The sequence below is a fragment of the Silurus aristotelis genome (genome assembly GCF_946808225.1).
Source record: "Silurus aristotelis genome assembly, chromosome: 14".
Taxonomy (NCBI): Eukaryota; Metazoa; Chordata; class Actinopteri; order Siluriformes; family Siluridae; genus Silurus; species Silurus aristotelis.
The window spans coordinates 15,987,881-16,006,893 of record NC_139587.1 but is presented as its reverse complement, the minus strand read 5'-3'; the positions used below and the strand labels follow the sequence as shown (position 1 = coordinate 16,006,893).

At 40.0% G+C, this 19,013-nt stretch overlaps 1 protein-coding gene across 26 annotated transcripts in view; it reads right to left on the bottom strand.

The window, feature by feature from the left end:
- The window catches only part of mbnl3 (muscleblind-like splicing regulator 3), a 44,097-nt gene that overhangs the window by 9,999 nt on the left and 15,085 nt on the right, over positions 1–19,013 (bottom strand). For 8 of the 26 annotated variants that reach the window (XR_014536823.1, XR_014536824.1, XR_014536825.1 and 5 more), the window contains 7 exons: positions 17,301–18,365; positions 7,651–7,815; positions 7,174–7,374; positions 6,505–6,756; positions 2,530–2,680; positions 1,817–1,852; positions 1,014–1,121 (listed from right to left, as the gene is read on the bottom strand). Coding sequence is in view for 16 of the 26 variants with exons in the window: in XM_083561711.1 (XP_083417837.1) it covers positions 1,014–1,121; positions 1,817–1,852; positions 2,530–2,680; positions 6,505–6,756; positions 7,174–7,374; positions 7,651–7,815; positions 17,301–17,474 (1,087 nt within the window). In the remaining 10 variants the exon portion in view is untranslated. Of the gene's footprint in view, positions 1–1,013; positions 1,122–1,816; positions 1,967–2,529; positions 2,681–3,881; positions 3,930–6,504; positions 6,757–7,173; positions 7,375–7,650; positions 7,816–17,300; positions 18,366–18,464; positions 18,674–19,013 lie in introns of those variants that run through there. The other 18 variants (XR_014536818.1, XR_014536819.1, XM_083561718.1 and 15 more) reach the window with 11 other exon arrangements.

Genomic DNA, 19,013 nt, shown 5'->3' with positions numbered 1-19,013 from the left:
GTCGTTTTGATGTTATGCATTAGTTGCAAGTAGATGTGGATGCTTGGAGCATATGATTTGTATCAGTTCAATGCAAACAAATTTAAGATTACATAATATTTAATACATAGTTTAGCATGTGAAAATAAATATTAGATTATAGGCTTTGAGGTTTTTCAATTAACAGGATATAATTAATCGAAAATCGTGTAGAATTTTGTAATGCATTGAAAAAATGATATTTATTTAAAATAGAACTATTTACCAGTAATTTAATCATTTATTGTTTGTTAAATGTTGCTAAAATAAGTTGAAAATTATTATAAAGTGTTACCAACTTAATATAACTAAGCTCAATACTTATTGTACTGCAGCTGTGCACTTAAAATAAGTCATCAAAGTCATACAATCCGATCAGACAGATATATCTGATAATTGTATTTTGATGGAGCTGGACAATGTGTTGGAAAAAAGCAAAACTAAAATAAAATAGACATAAACAGCGGAGAATGTAGCCTACACATAAAATGCATTCCAGAGAAAATCTGAGAATATATTTCCTTTTTTTTTGCATATTAATATTTACATATAAACCTGATATTCAGCCTATTAAAAGAACAGCTTCTTTCCTACTGATGTATGAGTGTGTAAATGGCACACATAGGAAATGTGACCCTGTTCCTCTCTTTATGTATGAAGAGTCATATATGGTGGAGAGCAAACTAATACAGCGTGATACACGAACAGCAACAGCGCCGTACATGATACAGACACACAATTCCCCTCGCATACACACATATGTGGGAATGCTGATTAAACTCTTTGATTCTTGTTTGGGAGAGATAGCTGAGCTTTAGGATTAGGCAGACTTTTGAGTGAATTGTTCTCTCAGACCATATGTGGACATATGACAGTCTGATTTGGCCTAAGGGCATTGACCTAGATGTCATCCTTATGATCAGTGTATGGCTGAGGTGTTGTATGTGTGTGTTTATTGGAAAGGGAGGGGAGGGGGGCCTGGGCTCTACCCTCACCAGTCTGTCCATGCCCTGACAGGTAGCGGCTGTGGGGGGGTCGGCAGCTGCTCCAATCCCGCCTCTCCCAGCGGCCCTCTGCCAATGGGCCGGGCGGTTTGAAAAGCCCTACAAAGATTTAAAGGGGAGATGACGAAGAGGAGAGGAGGAGGAGGAGTAGGAGGAAGAAAAAAAGGAGCACAAAGAAAAACAAACAGGAACCGCTCTTAGTGGATTAGGAATAAGGCCTTACTTTGGTCTAGCTAGCTTTGTGGCTCCATCACTTTCATACTTGAGCACACATACACAAATGAACTGAGTAGCTTAACAAAGAACAAAAATAAACCAGCAAACAAGGAAAGGAAAAGCAAGCAGATATGTGGCAAATAATGTGGCAGACATCACAGGCCTGGGACTCTAGTGTCTGGCTAAAAAAATATATAATTTAAGTTTCTTTATATTTATCTATTTATTTGTTTATTATTTATTTATTCAAATCTATTCAACCCATGAGCCAACCTGTATTTAAAGTACTGTGTCAAAAACATATATCTAAACACATGGTTAAATAAAATGATGCCTTTTTTTTTTTTAATGTCATACCTACTCTCCTTTTTAATTTCAACTCCAAATTATGAAATTATTCACTGCTTATTAGACTTCAGGCAGGTTCCTGGCACATTTTTGCATCGTATTGATTTAGCTGTTTTTGGGTCTCTCTCTCTCTCTCTCTCTCTCTCTCTCTCTCTCTCTCTCTCTGCCACAGAGCCTCAGCTCTGCTCTATGAGAACCTGTGGAGCAGAAGTGACTCACAAGGGACCTACCAATGCCTCCAGATGGAGTCATGCAGAGCAGGGAACCTGGTGAACCATGTACAGAGAACCCAGCGCAGGGGGTTGGTGGTGGATGTGGGGGTTGGGTGGTGGAGGAGTAAGAGACGAGACCAAACAACAAAGTTAGTGTGACATTAAAGGCTGTGTCTGTGATTACAAGCCATACAGACAACACAGATGTGACACGTGACACAGGCAAAAAAAAAGCAGAGATGCTTTTGAGAGTGGATCACTCTAAAATTGGTTAATACATTACAAAATCATTTAATAAACAAGTCCTAAATCACACTACGTAGAGAAAACAGATAACCTGGATATACAGTACATGAATAGTGATTTGTTGTTCTTTAAAAAGTATGATCAAAATCTAAGTATTGCAAAAGTATCATACCCATCTACTTACCTTATACGAATGGATAATATTAATGATGGATTTATGCAGTGCATTGCAGCAGCTGTACTCAAGTAAATAATGTGATGTGGCACTAGATCAGTACCAAAGCCTTTGTATGTTATGGTGGATCAATTAGCATGACATGTGTGCAGAGTACCTAGCTACCGAGTAATGTAGAGAGAGGGCAAGCAGTGAAAGATCTGGTCTCAATATTATTTAAGTCTAACTTCTTGTGGCTGAGCTTTGTTGTGTACAAAAATTAAACAGGGTGTGTATGGAGTGAATGGAGTGAATAACAGCCGAGACTTACCTGTGGGGATGAAGGTCGGCTGCTGCAGCTGCATGCTGGCCAGAGCCTGCTGGTAGTGGAACATGCTGGGGTTAAAGACGGCCGCAGCGCCATTACTCTTCTCCAGGGTGGGCCTCTTTGGTAGCTGCTGCATGCTGCCTGGAGGCAGGGCCTTAGAAATTAAGAGAAAATGTGACAGAGGATAGAGAGAAGGGGGAAGCCAGAAATTCTAAAAAACTAAAACAAAAAACTAAGGCCAGGTCATTATCAGGTTATGAGAACAAACCAGTGAATAGTGATCTTTTTTTTTTTTTGTTTAAACACTCAGAGTCTGTCCCTTAGTAGTTTACATCCAGAGCTATATATAGCCCTAGACCATGTGGCTACTTATTGTAAATTGCATAACTGCAATCTGCATATTGAAGACATTATGCTAAAAAAGCATAGCACTACAGCATGGCAAGCACACATCCAAAGCTTCTGCATTATGCATGCAATATGATACTGAACCACTTCAGGTTATTACATTCACCAAAGCAAGATCCCCCAACCAGGCATAACAGTAGGACCACAGATCAGGCATAGCATTATGATCACCTGCCTAATATTGTGTTGGTCCCCCTTTTGCTGCCAAAACAGTTCTGACCCATCAAGCATTAACAGCAATAACCTCTTGAGCAATTTGAGCTACAGTAGCTCATTGGATCGGACAACATGGGCCAGCCTTTGCTCCCCACGTGCATCACCGAGCCTTGGCCACCCATGATCGGGAACAGCCCACAAGAGCTGTAGTTTTGGAGATGCTCTGACTTAATCGTCTAGGCCGATGTAAAAGCTCAAATCCCTATCCTTGCTCATTTCTCCTGCTGCTAACACATCAACTTTAAGGACAAAATGTTAATTCGCTGCCTAATTTATCCCACTCAATAACAGGTGACATGATGAAGAGATAATCAGTGTTATTTACTTTACCGGTCATAATGTTATAATGTCATAATATGCTTGGTCGGTGTATATGTACTAAACCAAACAAACAAACATTTTATTTTATTAGTTGTAGAATACCATTTTGTCCAGTGACAAAATTCTCTCTGCTCCTGTTGTGAATTTACTGGAACATGGAATAGAAGTCATCATTTTTTCTTTCATAATAAGGTGAAAGTGTACCAGCAGACTGCACTACAACAACATAAATAATTTCTTGTGCAAGCCAAATACTGCGTAATTGTCTGAACCGTGTTTGTGTAATCACAGTGAATGATGATACCTTTAATATTAATGCTTGAATGAGTACAATCAGCATTTGATAGCGGAAAAAATATCAACAGGAAAAAAAAAAAGAAAACAAAAGAAAGTTGAGAGGTCAAAAGTACCAGGTCAGGGGTTGACTGCAGGTTGCGCTTCAGAGGACGCGCTGCAGGCTGTGGTCGGGTTAGCAGGCAGTGAGCGCATGACGACAGCAAACCATTCAATGAAGACAGACAGACGCACAAACACAGACAAGGCACACAAGACTGTAACAAATGTGGGAATGGTGTCAGCTGAGATGGAATTTTAAAGCATAACATTGAGACAGGATGGAAAAAAAATAGAGAATGTTAAGGCAACACAGGGCACAAACATCAGTTTATCAATGAATGGCTAAAACGATAAGCAGTATGAGGAAAAGAAAGCATAGCCAAAACAAAAGCAAAATGAGACGAAAACAAACAGAAACTGTGGCAAGCTGATCGGCAAGCTTGAGAGCTAAAAATGACACAACACTTCAATAAACCTGATAACACACCCTGCAGGAAGACTGAAAGACTGCAAAATACCGGCTGTTGCAACGGCAAAATGGGACAAGCACTGCAGAGGACACAGAACAAGCGCGTGTGTCATGCAAGGAAGAGCTCACTGCAGCAAAACAGCTGTATGCAGAAGGCGGGCAGTTAGCTGGTGTTGCACAATTTCATTTTCTCTGCTTTATCTGCTTATCCACTCATTTTTCTCTTGTTTGCGTCCTGCACCTTCACTGCAGAGCTGGTGTTTGTAACTTATCATTGAGCTGAAAGTCTCCATACATCATTGAGAAGACAAAAGACCAGCTTCTAACACTCTTACCCCCCCCCCCCCCAATCTCTCTCTCTCTCTCTCTCTCACACACACACACACACACACACACACACACACACACACACACACACACACACACACACACAAATAGATACATGCACAAGGGAATCTAAATTATTGAACACAATCTCTGTACACGTTTTTTTACTGCGTTAACACACACACACACACACACACACACACACACACACACACACACACACACACACACACACACACACACACACACACAGGTATATAGTATATATAGTTGAAGTTTTAAATTTTACTAGGAAACAATAGAAGTGCAGACTGTTATTTCCAGCCTGTGACCTTGTACCATGATCATTAGTTATAAGACCAGAAGAAAAACCCCACCTTTGCTCATTCTGACTTGTAAGGAGTCCAGGAATTGTTCAAGAATTGACTATAATCATTTGCCCTTTTCACTACTGCATACTTAATATTATCCAATAAGACTTGTCTACCATATGCCATTCACCTGACCCTTAAGGTTTCCCAATCCTAATACCACCTTAATTCATTCATCTTACCATCTAAAAGAGATAAAGAGTAGAATCGTAGTCTAGGGTACACTTGCTATGCCGAAGATTATAATTTTTTTGTAGTGTGTGATGAAAGCCTACAATATGAGCCTACAATATAGCCTCTCCCCAAAATACAAATTGTAATAAAAGCTGATTTAGAAACTGTCTTGCTTGAAAAACTAAAAACTTAATGATTGGTGTTTCGGCAGAAATAAAGCAAAACACAAATGTTTTAATTAAGGATAAGTTTGTGTGTAATCACTGGTCTCTACCGGTAGATCTGAATTCAAACATCCACGTTTAAAACACACTTAAGGGAACAAGGAGGTCTCATTTGTTAAATGTTTGCTCTCAATTCCTGTACTGGTTTCCCTTACATGCATTCTTCACTTCCTCAGAGGGAGGAGTGGTTTTTAATAATACTTATGAACCTGCACCTGTGTATCTGTTTGGAGCAGTGTAAGACATAAAGTGGAGTGGATGCACAACATCGATTCTGGTGTAAAATAGGCTTACTCTGCAAACCCGAGGAAGCGAGGTTGCGTCCATTGCAGTTGAAGAATTTAAATGGAGGCCTGAATGGTATTGAAAATTAACTATATGGCAAACTAATCATTGCAAAACATGCTTCTGCCTGCAAGAAAGCAAAAAGCAAATGCTGATCTCTGCAGCAAAAAAATACAGCCACACATTCGGTCTTTTCTTTGTGTCTTCTCAACTAACAAATACCCGAATGCTCGTTTTACTACTTAAATACCAGCGACTCAAATGGCTAAATGGGTATCCAAATATCTGTGAGGAGAGCAGCTAAGTACTCAGTATCCAGGGAATCAGAATGTTTTAGACAAAAGAGCTTCATCAATGGTGAGGCAAAGTGCTTTGTGAAACTGTAAAGAGTGATAGGGAATACGTTTAAACTCTGTACTATGTTGCAAATGAACAACAAATAAAAGAACATACATAAATACATCCATTTGTCCATCTCATGCAAACCAATGAATTTGATCCTGTTTATTTTATTTTTGTCTCTACTAAAATTATAGTGTCTCTATCCACAGCTCACAAAGACTAACTGAAAATGATGTAAATCATGGGAGATTTTGGACCACATTTAAGATCATTCACCAGGCGACCACATTTTAGATCATTCACCAGGCGAGGTGAATCTGTCCTTGGGAAGAATGTTTTTTCAGAAAAGATCCAGATACTTAAAAACACTGTTCTGGTATATAGTGACACCTTATTAAAAACCCTTTATGCTGGTTTTATGTAAATGTGTTACCCTTGTTTTATTTAGTGTATTTCATGTTTATGTTAGACTGTTGTAGTCTAGGTACTACTGTCTGCATCTCACCATGGCTGCTGCTGCTGTAGCAGCTGCACTCTGGCTGGCCTGCTGCTGCTGCGCTGCTTTAATCCTGGCCTGCAGGTGTGCCGGTGGGTGGAAGTACTTGCACTTGTCCCGCGAGCATCGGCCCTTCACGTAGTCCATGCACACAATGACCGAGTTCTCACTGCCGTCCACCATGCCTGCCTCTATTGGGTGAGCGTAGCGGCACTCGTTCTCACCCCGTGTGCAGTTGCCCCGCTGGAACTCACGGCACACCTGAAAAAGCATAAAAGATAATATATATATATATATATATATATATATATATATATATATATATATATATATATATATATATATATATATATATATAGATGTACAGATCTTTTAACTTATCAGATGATAGCAGTAAGCCCATGTCTAATCTTGTGGCAGTTTCCTTGAACACATATTTTAATACTTGCACTGCTGCTTTAGTGCTTTTTTCATTTAATGTTATCCTCTTTGGAAAGATAAAGTAAATAAACAGTAATACCCTGAAATCTGTGATATTGCATTGGATGCTTATCATAGAGATTTTTTTTTTATAGAGATTTTTTTTTTATATCCTCTACATGTCTCCTTGGTTTAAAAAAAAAAAAAAACTACCACACTACAGTTTAAACAGAAATAAACCCAGAGCAGGAGCCATACCTCAAGCTTGTCTGTGCGAACATGCTTCTGAGTTGTGTTGCCGTTGCCCACAGTGATGCCCGTGGGGCTCCCTGGGACCAGCACAGGGGTGCTGGGCAGCAGCTCGGGCATGAGGCCGATACCAGGGCTCATGTGACCCATGTATGGATTTAATGCCATACTCTGACTGGTGGCCAACGAGGGTGATACTGGGAACGTGGTCTAATGTACAGGAACAGAAAAAAGATATGCATTTGACTACATTCAGTAAAGGAGTAATACATTCTAAGGATCTTTTGTTTTTACAGTTCAGTACATTAGCTCATTTAGAAAGCTTTCGGTCACCTTGATTTAGTAATTAATAGATGTATTATATTACACTGATTAACCTTAAATCCCTGTTAAAAACATAATAAAACCCTCAGGTTAAAAAAACTAAAACAAAATGTGGTTTAAAGGCTGAACAACTGAACATTAGGAATGAAATAATGGGCTCACTATGGGCTGTAGCTGGGCTCCAGGCAGCATGAACTGCACCTGCTGAGCCAACATGGCAGCTGCCGCCTTCTGCTGGATCAGGTTGTTCCGGCCATTGATTTCTAGCTGGGTCTTCAGGTGTGGAGGCGGGTGCAGGTACTTACAGTTATCGCGTGTACAGCGGCCCTAAGAGTGAGAGAGAAAGAGAGACAGTGTGAGACAGAAGAGACAGTTGAGGGAGGATAGATGATAAATTGCATTGACTTTTAGATTTAAAAGGCGTTGATGCTGGTAACAAAGAGATAAGGATCCTGTGAGACGGAGAATAAAATTAAAAAGTAGTTGGTTACATGAGACGGGCGCTAACATAATACAAAGTGGATAGAAAGAATGAAATGACTGAAATGAGTCTCAGGGGTGCTGGAAATTTAGGAGCCATTGATAAAATCAAGCTGGACTAACGATCATCGTTATTACCCTTCCGAGAATTTTTTATATTTGTTACAATTAAACATGAATATGGGCAATAATCAGGTTCAGCAGGTGTCCTTTGGAACACATTATGTCCTTAAAAGTGCCACAAGCAAGGTCTTTAAACATGGACGTTAATACATTATCATATTGGCGGTCCCTCAAGTCCCAGTGCCAAACAAATACAGATACAAGGCCATATTCATAATGGAGTTTTCCCTTCACTTGAAGTAGGAAACCCAAACCTGTTCTGACAGGCAATGTCACTGTGTACGAATCCAGCTTCATAAAGATATGTTTTAAATGGGTTGGAGTGGAGGATCTTGAGTGGCCTACTGTAAAGGTCTAATCTCAACCTCCAGAACACCTTTGAGATAAATTGCCTGACTTTACTAATGTCCTTGTCACTGAATGAGCACAAATCTAAATAGTTACATGGCAAAATCCAGTGGAACATCTTCCCAAATAAGTTGAGGTTTACAGCAAATAGGAACTGAATTCTTAAAGGCTTAAAGACAAGTGGTTGCTAAAGGCAGTCATCTAAAAATGAAAGAAAAACGGTCAAGAAAGTATTACTGCCAAACAGTTTGGAGATGTGAAATAGGATGCAATCCCATCACAATTTGTCTACCTAGCAACATGTTTTTAAGAGGTGGCTGAAATGGCAAAAAAAAAAAAAAAAAAAAAAACTAGAGTAAATCCACTGGAACACAACATGCCAAAATTATATTGCATAATGGCGGTGGAAATGTAATATATTTCCCACTATTTAAGAAACTGAGATGGCACTGTTTGACCTCTAAACAAGATGGTCTTGAATGCTCTGCATTATGCTAGAACTGTATCACCTCTCAGTTTAATCATAAGTCACTCTGGTCTGTCAGAACAGTGGTGCTGAAATATAACCAGGTTAAGTGGGCATGTTTCTGTGCATGTGTGTTTATATTTTAATTATTATTCATAAAAAGAAATCTGATCTTAAACATTCAGATGCTGTGCTTGTTTTCGGGTGTCTCTTAGACAGTGCAGATGTAATCTATAAATGAATACACAAAATACTAATATTTGTTATGTGCAGCATAAAAACCGCCGCTGTCTACCTGTTTTTTCGCTCCTGTTAATCTGGGTATTCGTCTACATCTAGACTATAAAGTATTTATTTATAGACACATTATGGAACCACATGTTAGTTTTTCACAGCCAACCTTCACCATATGGAGCGTTCCCATTGCATGGTCAGAATTATTCACTTCCAATACCTTCTGCTTTTCTAATATTGGGGATCTGTGTGCACTGCAAACAGGGTGCATCAGATCAGGGTAAAATTCAGTCAATTTACTGTAACTTCATTACTACCCCTGTGGAATAAATTGCACTTTGTTTCAGTCTCTACAAAACAAGCTCAAACTTCTTTGTTTTCACACACACACACACACACACACACACACACACACACACACACACACACACACACACACACACACACACACACACACACACACACACACACACACACACAATCAACTTCCGCAATGTGTTCTATTCAGGGTCTCTTGTGAACACTGGGAGAAAACCTAAAAAACTGAGGTTTAAACGTGTTGAAAGGGGGTTCAATACTATTATTTATTTAGCACAAAAGCAAAAGGATACACAGCTTGGCTCTACAGTATATGCTACTGAGTTTCAATATGTCTTTAAAGCTTGTTAATAAAAGGTTGCTCTTCCTGTTTGTCCCCACTCAACCCCGGCCATAACAGTGCAAGTGTGTATAAACTGGATGTTAGAGCTGGCAGCGTGGAGGTGTCTTTGCTCTGAACATTAATAAACTTCCTGCAACTGAGATGACTGATGGGATAAGATAGGAAGATATGTTTGTTTCAGTCCACCAACCCACCCACATGTGCACACGCCCATCGTTCACACAACAAATGATTGCTGCAGTGTCTGTCAGACCACAATCCCAAAAGTCACACCTGTCTTAATAAACTATTACATTTCTGTTATATATATTATATGTTTCTGTTCATAAGACACTGTTATATCAATAACTGTGGATTGTGCCACCCACCAAGGGAATTTGCCATTTCCTAAATATAAATTAAAAGTATGCCATTTTGATATTTAATCTCTGTTGGTTCTACCTTTTCCTAAGGTGTAACTGCTTGTCACAATTCTCAATGTCTATGCTGTATTTCTTTCATTTCTTCTTGGGTTGTGACCCCCCTGATTGTATATCTTTGTATCATGCAGTGGTTAGCACTCAGTTTAAATGGTTGGCTAGATAGTCAGGAGCAGGATTAACAAAGTTGTCCAAGCTGGAACCTAGCCCGAATGGTACTTCCCAACAAACTACTCATCACTGGATGAAGAATGTTGCCAAGCTCAGATCATCTGTTGACATGACCTGTTAACCCTGATAATTTTATGGTGGATCATAAATTCAGGTTTAGGTATCATCTCAGTCTCATAATGACAAAGGTGTCACATACAGATTTAAAATAAATTTTCTTCCACAAAAGAAACTGATGAAGTCCCTCTTGAAAAAACAGTAGTATTGCCTGGTGGATGCTTATTGTAAAAGTATTTTGATAATCTGAAAGTCTTTTGATAGTCTTCTGTCTACTGTCCTGACAAGACCTGTGCTAGATCTTTAGGATGGAAATTCTGGGTGTGCGAGTAAGTGCATAAATAAGCTTCAGTTAGTTCGGAATGCAGCAGCAAGAGTCCTCACTAGATCTAGGAAATATGACCACATCACCCCTGTTTTAATCAGTCTACACTGGCTCCCAATCAAATCTCGCATTGATTATAAAATATTACTACTGACGTATAAAGCACTTAACGGTCTCACACCGCAGTATCTGAGTGAACTTCTGTACCAGTATGATCCTCCACGCCTACTTAGATCAAAAGGTGCTGGCTATCTGTTGGTTCCTTAAATAATGAAGACTACAGCAGGGGGCAGATCTTTCTCTTATAAAGCCCCGCAGTTATGGAACAGCCTTCCAACCAGTGTTCGGGACTCAGACACAGTCTCAGTGTTCAAGTCGAGGTTGAAAACTTATTTATTTAGTCAAGCCTTTAATCAGTAGATTTTTCTTAGGTAAAGGAGCAGATCTGGAGGGAACATGGATATAGAGTGTTTGGTGAACTGGTATATTTGTATGCTGTCGTCCCCTCACATTCACACGTTCACTCGGGTTTGTTGACGGTGGTGTGGTGGGTCGTCTCTTATCCCAGAGATCCCTCATGTCTGTGTTACCTTCTGGTTCTCCCTTTTAGTTATGCTGCCATAGCGAGTCTTGCCGGATTCCAAACTGCACAGTGACATTAACTTTCATACACCAATAGGGACACCTAATAATCCATATTCTTCTCTTCCCGTCTCTCTCTCTCTCTCTCTCTCTCTCTCTCTCTCTCTCTCTCTCTCTCTCTCTCTCTCTCTCTCTCTCTCTCTCTCTCTCTCTCTCTCTCTCTCTCTCTCTCTCTCTCTCTCTCTCTCTCTCTCTCTCTCTCTCTCTCTCTCTCTCTCTCTCTCTCTCTCTCTCTCTCTCTCTCTTGGTCGAGTTAAACATGCTCCTGAGGCTCCAGTGACCACTGTTCCTGCCCCTCTCCCCTCCGTGGATCTTCACACTTCTGTGCAGCTTGGGACGGTCTCTCATCAACACCTTGGGTGGTTCCATGTAATTCCGGAGTAGAACGGGGCTTTGAGGATGGATTGGACTGTAGTTGGTGTCGGCGGTCTGCTTCACTGACTCGGGAGTGCAGTTTGCTTCTGATCGTCATCACTGTACCCCCCAGCATTGCATATCTGCTTCAAATGGACATTTGGTGCAACCCAGATGAGGATGGGTTCCCTCTTGAGTCTGGTTCCTCTCAAGGTTTCTTCCTTATGCCATCTCGGGGAGTTTTTCCTTGCCACAGTTGCTCATCAGGGACAAACATACTTACAAAGAACATATTTACGTTTAATCACCACATTATCTGTGTAAAGCTGCTTTGAGACAATGTTCATTGTTAAAAGCGCTATACAAATAAAAATGAATTGAACTGAATTGAAATTCCCCAAAATATAAGGTGCTTTCTGGTATAAACTATATGGACAAAAGTTTGTGGACACCTGACCTTAAGATTCATATATACTTTTGAACATCTCATTCCACATTTAGTCCCCATTTGCTTTTATAATAATCTTCACTCATCTGGAAAGATGTTCCACTAAATGCTGGATTGTGCTTGTGGAGATGGAGGGTGTTAGTAAAGTCATATACTTGTAAGGTGAGGAGGCCGGGGCTGCAGTTGGTGTTCCAATTTATCCCAAAAGGTGTTTAATAGGTTTGAGGTCAGAGCGCTATAGCAGGCTACTCAAGATCTTCCATTTTTGAAAGATCATGGAGCTTGCTTTGTGCACAGTGGTATTATAATGCTGGAACCAGTCTGGGTCTCCTTATTCAAGTGGTAACAGTTTAGGGAAGAACAACATAGGGCTGAAAACGTCAAGCGTCCCAATAATTTACCACCGAGCCGAGCTGCTATGGAGATGAACATGCAAAACAAGCAGCGACAATAGCCCTGAAAATGCTCAAAACAACACCAATCTCCCTGCCATCAATGCAAGCAGCAGGTATGCCGAAAGAGATCAGACAACGATCTAACACCTGGGGGAGGCCTGGGGAATACGTCACTGGAATCCAGGTCTAAGGACAGGTAGTGCTTTCCTGTAGGTGACTTATGTTGTTGAGAAATGTAGCATGAGCAAGAGTTCAAAAAGTCTTAGTTGCTGGCTTCATGTATCTCGAAAGCAGCACATGCCATCATTTACCCTCCCCATTTAGTAGTTGGATAGCTGGGAAGTGGTGGGAGACTCCACTGGAAAGTAAATAGCATTTTGCAAGATGCCTCATATCTGCATTCACGGAGCCCAAACTCAGAGTGACCCTAATAAAAACATTTCTGGTAGTAGAATAAGGAACCTGAATTAGGTTTATATTAGCAATGCTTTATTTATTTTTAAGGTCATACATATCTGTGTTTATATTTGCAAAGGTTTACTTTCATTGAACAATTATTATATACCTAATGATATATACAGCACTAGCTCTAAGGAGGTTAAACAGCTCTCAATACAATCAATAGTATGTTACATTCAGATCAAACTTTTCAAAAATTCCAACATGATTTCGAAGCAAGGCTTAGATGCTGAGGCTCGGGCACTTGATTTGATACTCCTCATAGACTCCGATTACTATTTAGACATCATAACAGACCTTCAGTCTCATAGAGTTTCACTGTATTAAATACATATAATACATTGCAGATTCCCTAAAAAATTGAATACAAATACCCTACTGATATGGAACACCAGTGGCCTTGTTTCAATACATACACTATACGGAATGACGCTTGTAGACACCTGAACATAAGCTTAATATGAGCTTTTTATAATCCGATTCCAAATTTAGTCCCCATTTGCTGTTACAATAACCTCTAGTCTCCTAGGAAGATGTTCCACTAGATTTTGGAGTGTGCTTGTAGAGATTATTGCACTTTCAATGACAAGCTAGTCAGCAAAGTCAGGAACTAAAGTAGGGTGAGGAGATCTGGGGTGCAGTCAGTGTTCTTATTCATTCCAAAGATGTTTAGTCAGAGCTCTCTAACCACATCTTATTTTCCAAAACCATATCTTTATAGAGCTTACTTTGTGCACAAGAGCAATGTCATGCTGGAACAGGTTTAGATCTCCTAGTTCATGTAATATAATGTTCAATGTAATGCTACCTCATACTTTTGTCCATATAGTGTGATATTTTATTGGCTTTCAAAGCCAATAAATAAGACTTTTTTTTGTACTATGAGTTCTCTATATACAGATGAACATACCACATAGGTGAAGTAATTTAACAAGTGAAGCAGGGGCTTATGAGGCAGATGCCATTAATCAAAATAACAATAATGAATCATATTAATATTTGATGAGCTCCTGGGCAGAGCACAAAAGTCAGTTTTTGAACTACTAGCAAAAAAGCTAATAGCAAGTCATCTGACCTCTAACATTAGTCAAAGTTCTCAGGCAGGTAGCTCTGACTGGGAAATGGAGAATAAATTAACCTCAAACCATTGTAACTTGGCACTGCATTTTATTATTTAGCATTTACCCATCTTGTAAACACATTGAGCTTGTTTCGCAAGCAGCTAATCAAGGTTCTAAGTCACCGGCAGTGCAGTGGCAGGATGCCATTGCATCTCACCTAAAGGAAAATAAAACAAAACAAAAGCCTCAGGAAATGATATGAATGCAAAATAAATGTGTGTAGACAAAAATGTCACAAGATTCTGTGTGAATCATGTTAGCACTGCAAGTTTGAGTGTCAGAAATGAAACCAACTTGAATGCAGTTATTACACCAATAAGAGACATCGAAGGCAAACATACTCGTCTTCTAAATAGTGATTATTGCTGTAGTTGCTTGTGCTAAATAAACACTAGATATCACACCTGTATTCTAAAAGCTGTTTGTTCCTGCTTTGCGAGAGCACAGCCGCCATGAAATTGTTTGGCACAAATAGTGAAAGTGCAGACATTTTCACTAAGTCTTTATATGTGAAATTGGAAAGGAAGCTTACCAAAGTCTAGTCACCTTGTGGGCTCCTGTGACATGATCATTTAAATTAACAAAATAAATAATTTTTAAGTAATTGTGTTATATAGGATACAAACCCATAATACATAAATATGGGATCTACATGAAGGATATAAATATAAAATATAACTATGGGATATAAATATAAAATATAAATATAATATCAATATTAGACATAACTATAGAATTAAAATATTTGATATAACTATAGAATATAAATATGGAATACACAAATAGGATATAATATATAGGATATAATATATAATATAGTCATACACAATGAAAGTTTTCATGGAAGTACATTTTGGACACTGTTGTGCATGCATTATTACCTTAAAAACTTATTTTGTTTGGTTATACTTTTTGTTCATACTTTTATACTGTTTTTAAACGTCAATTGATTCTGATCTGTTCTTAATTCCTCTCACAAACAAGCCCAGTTCTCTAGTGCTTATACTGACAGAAATGTTTGTACCAGAAGTAAAGAAAGTATGTTCTGGGAGTATTCAGCAATAAGCAGACAATCCCACAAGAGCAGAACTCCCCAAAACACAGAGGGGAAGGCAGCTGAAAGCAAAGATCAGCAACAGTGCTAACCTGCATTATTAATAGCCAAGCTGCATGACTACACTAGCAAAAACCTGTCATCCACCAGCATAATGAAAAAATAAGAGCAAAAATAAATAAATGGATACATTCTATAGCATATGTAAAGGAGTGATGTACTGAGTACCGTGTTTTCCTCCTGATGCTGATATAGATAGAGAAAGGAATGAAAAGCTGTAAGTCATGTCATGATGGATACAGTGGGTCAGGGATCTCCTCTGTGTATCCATGGTAACGTGCCCAGCAACTGGGAGGATGTTTTGCCTCATCCGGTCTCCTTCAAGCTCATTGGTTACAAAGAGAGCGGAAGACTATAACAGACAAGATGTTGTCTGAGATAACCACAAAACATATATGCCTGGAACCTGCAGGCTTAAAGTGATTCACTTCTTCTTGCAGTCTTCTTACTGAAGTCTTTGGCATTTGCACGGGTAATACACATGCCCCTTTAAAATATTTTCCAGTCGTTTGGATTAACGCAAGGAAAATGGGAAATTTATTAGCAGGAACACAGACATTAATAAAAGCAGCATAGTGGAGAATTACACAGAATGCATAATTTATATGTGCCTAGGCCGATGTGCTGGCAGGCAGGCCAGTCAGAACTAATGGATAAAGAAGCATCTCCAGCATGAGACACTAGTTAGGAGAAAGGACATTGTCGTAGCCATTAAAGGACGTCAATAAATTAGAGGAGGAGGACGAGGAGGAGGAGAACATGCAAAGGGGATGGTATTCAGGGGGGGTTGGGGCTCCTGTCCACAGAGAAATAAATGAGCACTATTAATATGAAGAGTGCTGTATAATTAAAACCTAAACTGCAATTGCAGACAGTGGTGCATATTTTTTAAAGCTGATTGAGACAAGAGGGTTTGGGCTACATTCTGTCTACCCTCTCTCCCACAGCACTCTCACCCTGAGCCTGCCTGCTTTTCTACTTTTGAAAAATAATCCCATTTGTAATCCAGACGGCGTGGCACTGCCCAGACTATCACTGAATTAACGGCCGACGTGCTGCTTTGGAAGGAGGATTAGTGCATGCTAAGCTGCAGTCGCTGTTAGCTCTGAGCTCTGAGCTCTGAACTCCTGAGGAGGCTTTCTATATATAAAATCCAGCACTGCAACTTTCCAGCATGCTGACCATGCTGCATCAGCAACTAGTAGTTTTTGACATATCCTAGGCGGAGAAATATATAATGCATGAAGTATAAGATTATGTGCCATTTTGCCATAAAACCCTTCGACGATTGAAACGTTAATTTCAAGAGTCCCCAATCGGAAAATGTCACCGTCTATAGACTGCAGGAAAAGGGACAATGCACAAATCGCACTGTACCCCGAATCTTGCCAGTTTAACATTAACAACCCTTAAACGTTTTAATTTCTTTCTTATAAAATAAAATATGCTTTTATTATATTTCTAATATAGCAAAATATTTACTCACGTAATATGGAGGAAAAAAAAGAGAATAGTAAAAGCGCTGACTTGTCATATTCACCATACAGCCTCTTGAAATATTTGTATTTCAGTGACTATTGGAAAATTCCAGTACTTTTCTCCCAGTATTTTTTATACTGTTATGTGTACACCATTGTAGATTAGATAAAATTCTGATTATAATACCCTTCCTGGTTTGCATTGCATATTGGCTATTACTCTGCATTGTGCATCCTTCGACTAAAGTGCTTAATCATGTTTTTGCAGAGGTAGTTGTCCCAGGCCTGCTCTATCCCTTTACAGCTGACAGAGACACGTGCTGATTTTCAGTTCATCAGCAGAAGAGTGATCGCAACTCAGCAAAAAGAGCCTGGAGGTGTTGACATAAGAATATACCTATAAATATGTGTGTTAAGTCATATGTTAATGTTATAAATATAAAAAGATAAATGACTCGACATTGTGTACCAGAGCAACGTGTATGTGAGAACGTGTGTATTATTAAGTCAGGGTTACCTTGAGAGAGTCGAAGCAGGCAATGACGCGGCCATTCTCCACATGGCAGGTGCGAGAAGGGTGAGCAAACTTGCACTCGGTGTCAGTACGAGAGCACGAGCCTCTCTGGAACTCACGGCACACCTCAAGTGTCAGCCACTTGGTGTCCCGGCCCACAGCGAGGTTGACGGCCATGATGAGTGGGTGATTAGGGTGGAGTTAAAGGTCGCCTCGGGGTAAGAATGTCAGAAGCGCACGTAGCAGGAAGAAGAAAAAAAATCACTGTGCCACAGCACAAAAAACACTCTGGTAAAAGGGATGGAACATGCTCTAATGTTCAAACAGAATGGCAAAAACTGGTGACAAAAAATCTAGGACTCTGTGTGTTCCATATACCTGGATAGCAGAGCAAAGAGCAGGCGTGTCCAGGAGAAAGATGCTGAGGCAGAGCAGGTCACTCAGGCATGCTGCAATGGCTTCTTGAACACTTCTCTCAGACCGAGGCACTAAAAGTGCAGACAGACACGTTCTTCAGAGCTGCAGTGGCTGTCCCGTCTCATAAAATCACCTTCTTCTCTACGTAAAATGACTTTTCTCACCCTCAGATTCCTAAAGGCTGCCGTCCATTAGTGCTTTCTAAAGATGCTCACATTTCCAGACAACAAGAGATGAAAAGGCTCAGTGAATAAAGTGAGACGTGTTGGGGTACAAAAGAAGAAACTAATCTGCTGTCCTTCAGGATGATATTGCAAGCAAGGTGGGAAGAGGCTTGGGATCGAGGAACAGCAAATGGGCTGATTGACTGTTTGCCTGTCAGGGTGAAATATAGTCTGAGTCAAGGCCAAGCGCAATCACATATACACTTACACAGGCAAGCAGTCAGGTCTGTGGGGAACAGCGGCGTGGGAAAAAGCATGCGCCGGCACGAGGCTGCTGCAGCATCCAGCACATCCAGGCACTTTGTGGTGATGCGCGTCCACTGCTTTCTACTTGAGTCGCATTCTTGTCCCTCCTGTTTCTCCTGTGTCTCTTCTTCTCATCGTAGCCCTTAACGATCTCCTTTAGTTCCTCGGAAGTGCGACCTGTCTATAAAAAAAAAAAAAAAAAAAAAAAAAAAAAAAATTATTAAGAGTAATGCTATGCCAAAAAATTGTTTTAGAATGTAAAAACAAGCACTCTATCAACCTTTGTGAGTTATGATGTGCAGATAAAGAAAAGTGCATAAATGAAATTGTACAAGACGATGCATAGAAGCTCAAGTATTTACACGGCAAATGTGCAAGTCTGATACAGAAAGGGAGAGAGAATGAAAGTGCATGGCAGAGAGAGCAAGCGAGAGGCAGCGAGAAAAAAAAAGAGAGGCAAAGAAGGCGTGCAGGCTGGAGGCAGGCAGCAATGCACAGGAAAGGGCAGGCTGTGTCTTGATTAAGAGATAAAGAGAAGGAGAGAGGGAGGGATAAAGGGAGGGAGGGAAAAAGGAGGGGGAGAGAAATAAATTGCGAGCGAGTGCCATCACTTTATGGTCAGCAGACGGCATGTAAGAACAACAAGTTGTTATCAGATATGACAGTGTTTGTGCAGATTTATTGAACAGAAAACAGAGTTCAGAATTTGTGCACATTTAAAAAACACAGGTAGTGAATGAGGCGAGGAAGGGAAAGCCTGGCCCTCGCAACGGCAGCTGCTCAATGCTCAGTGTTCTGACAGCCAATCAGTGATTGCTTTGCAAACAGG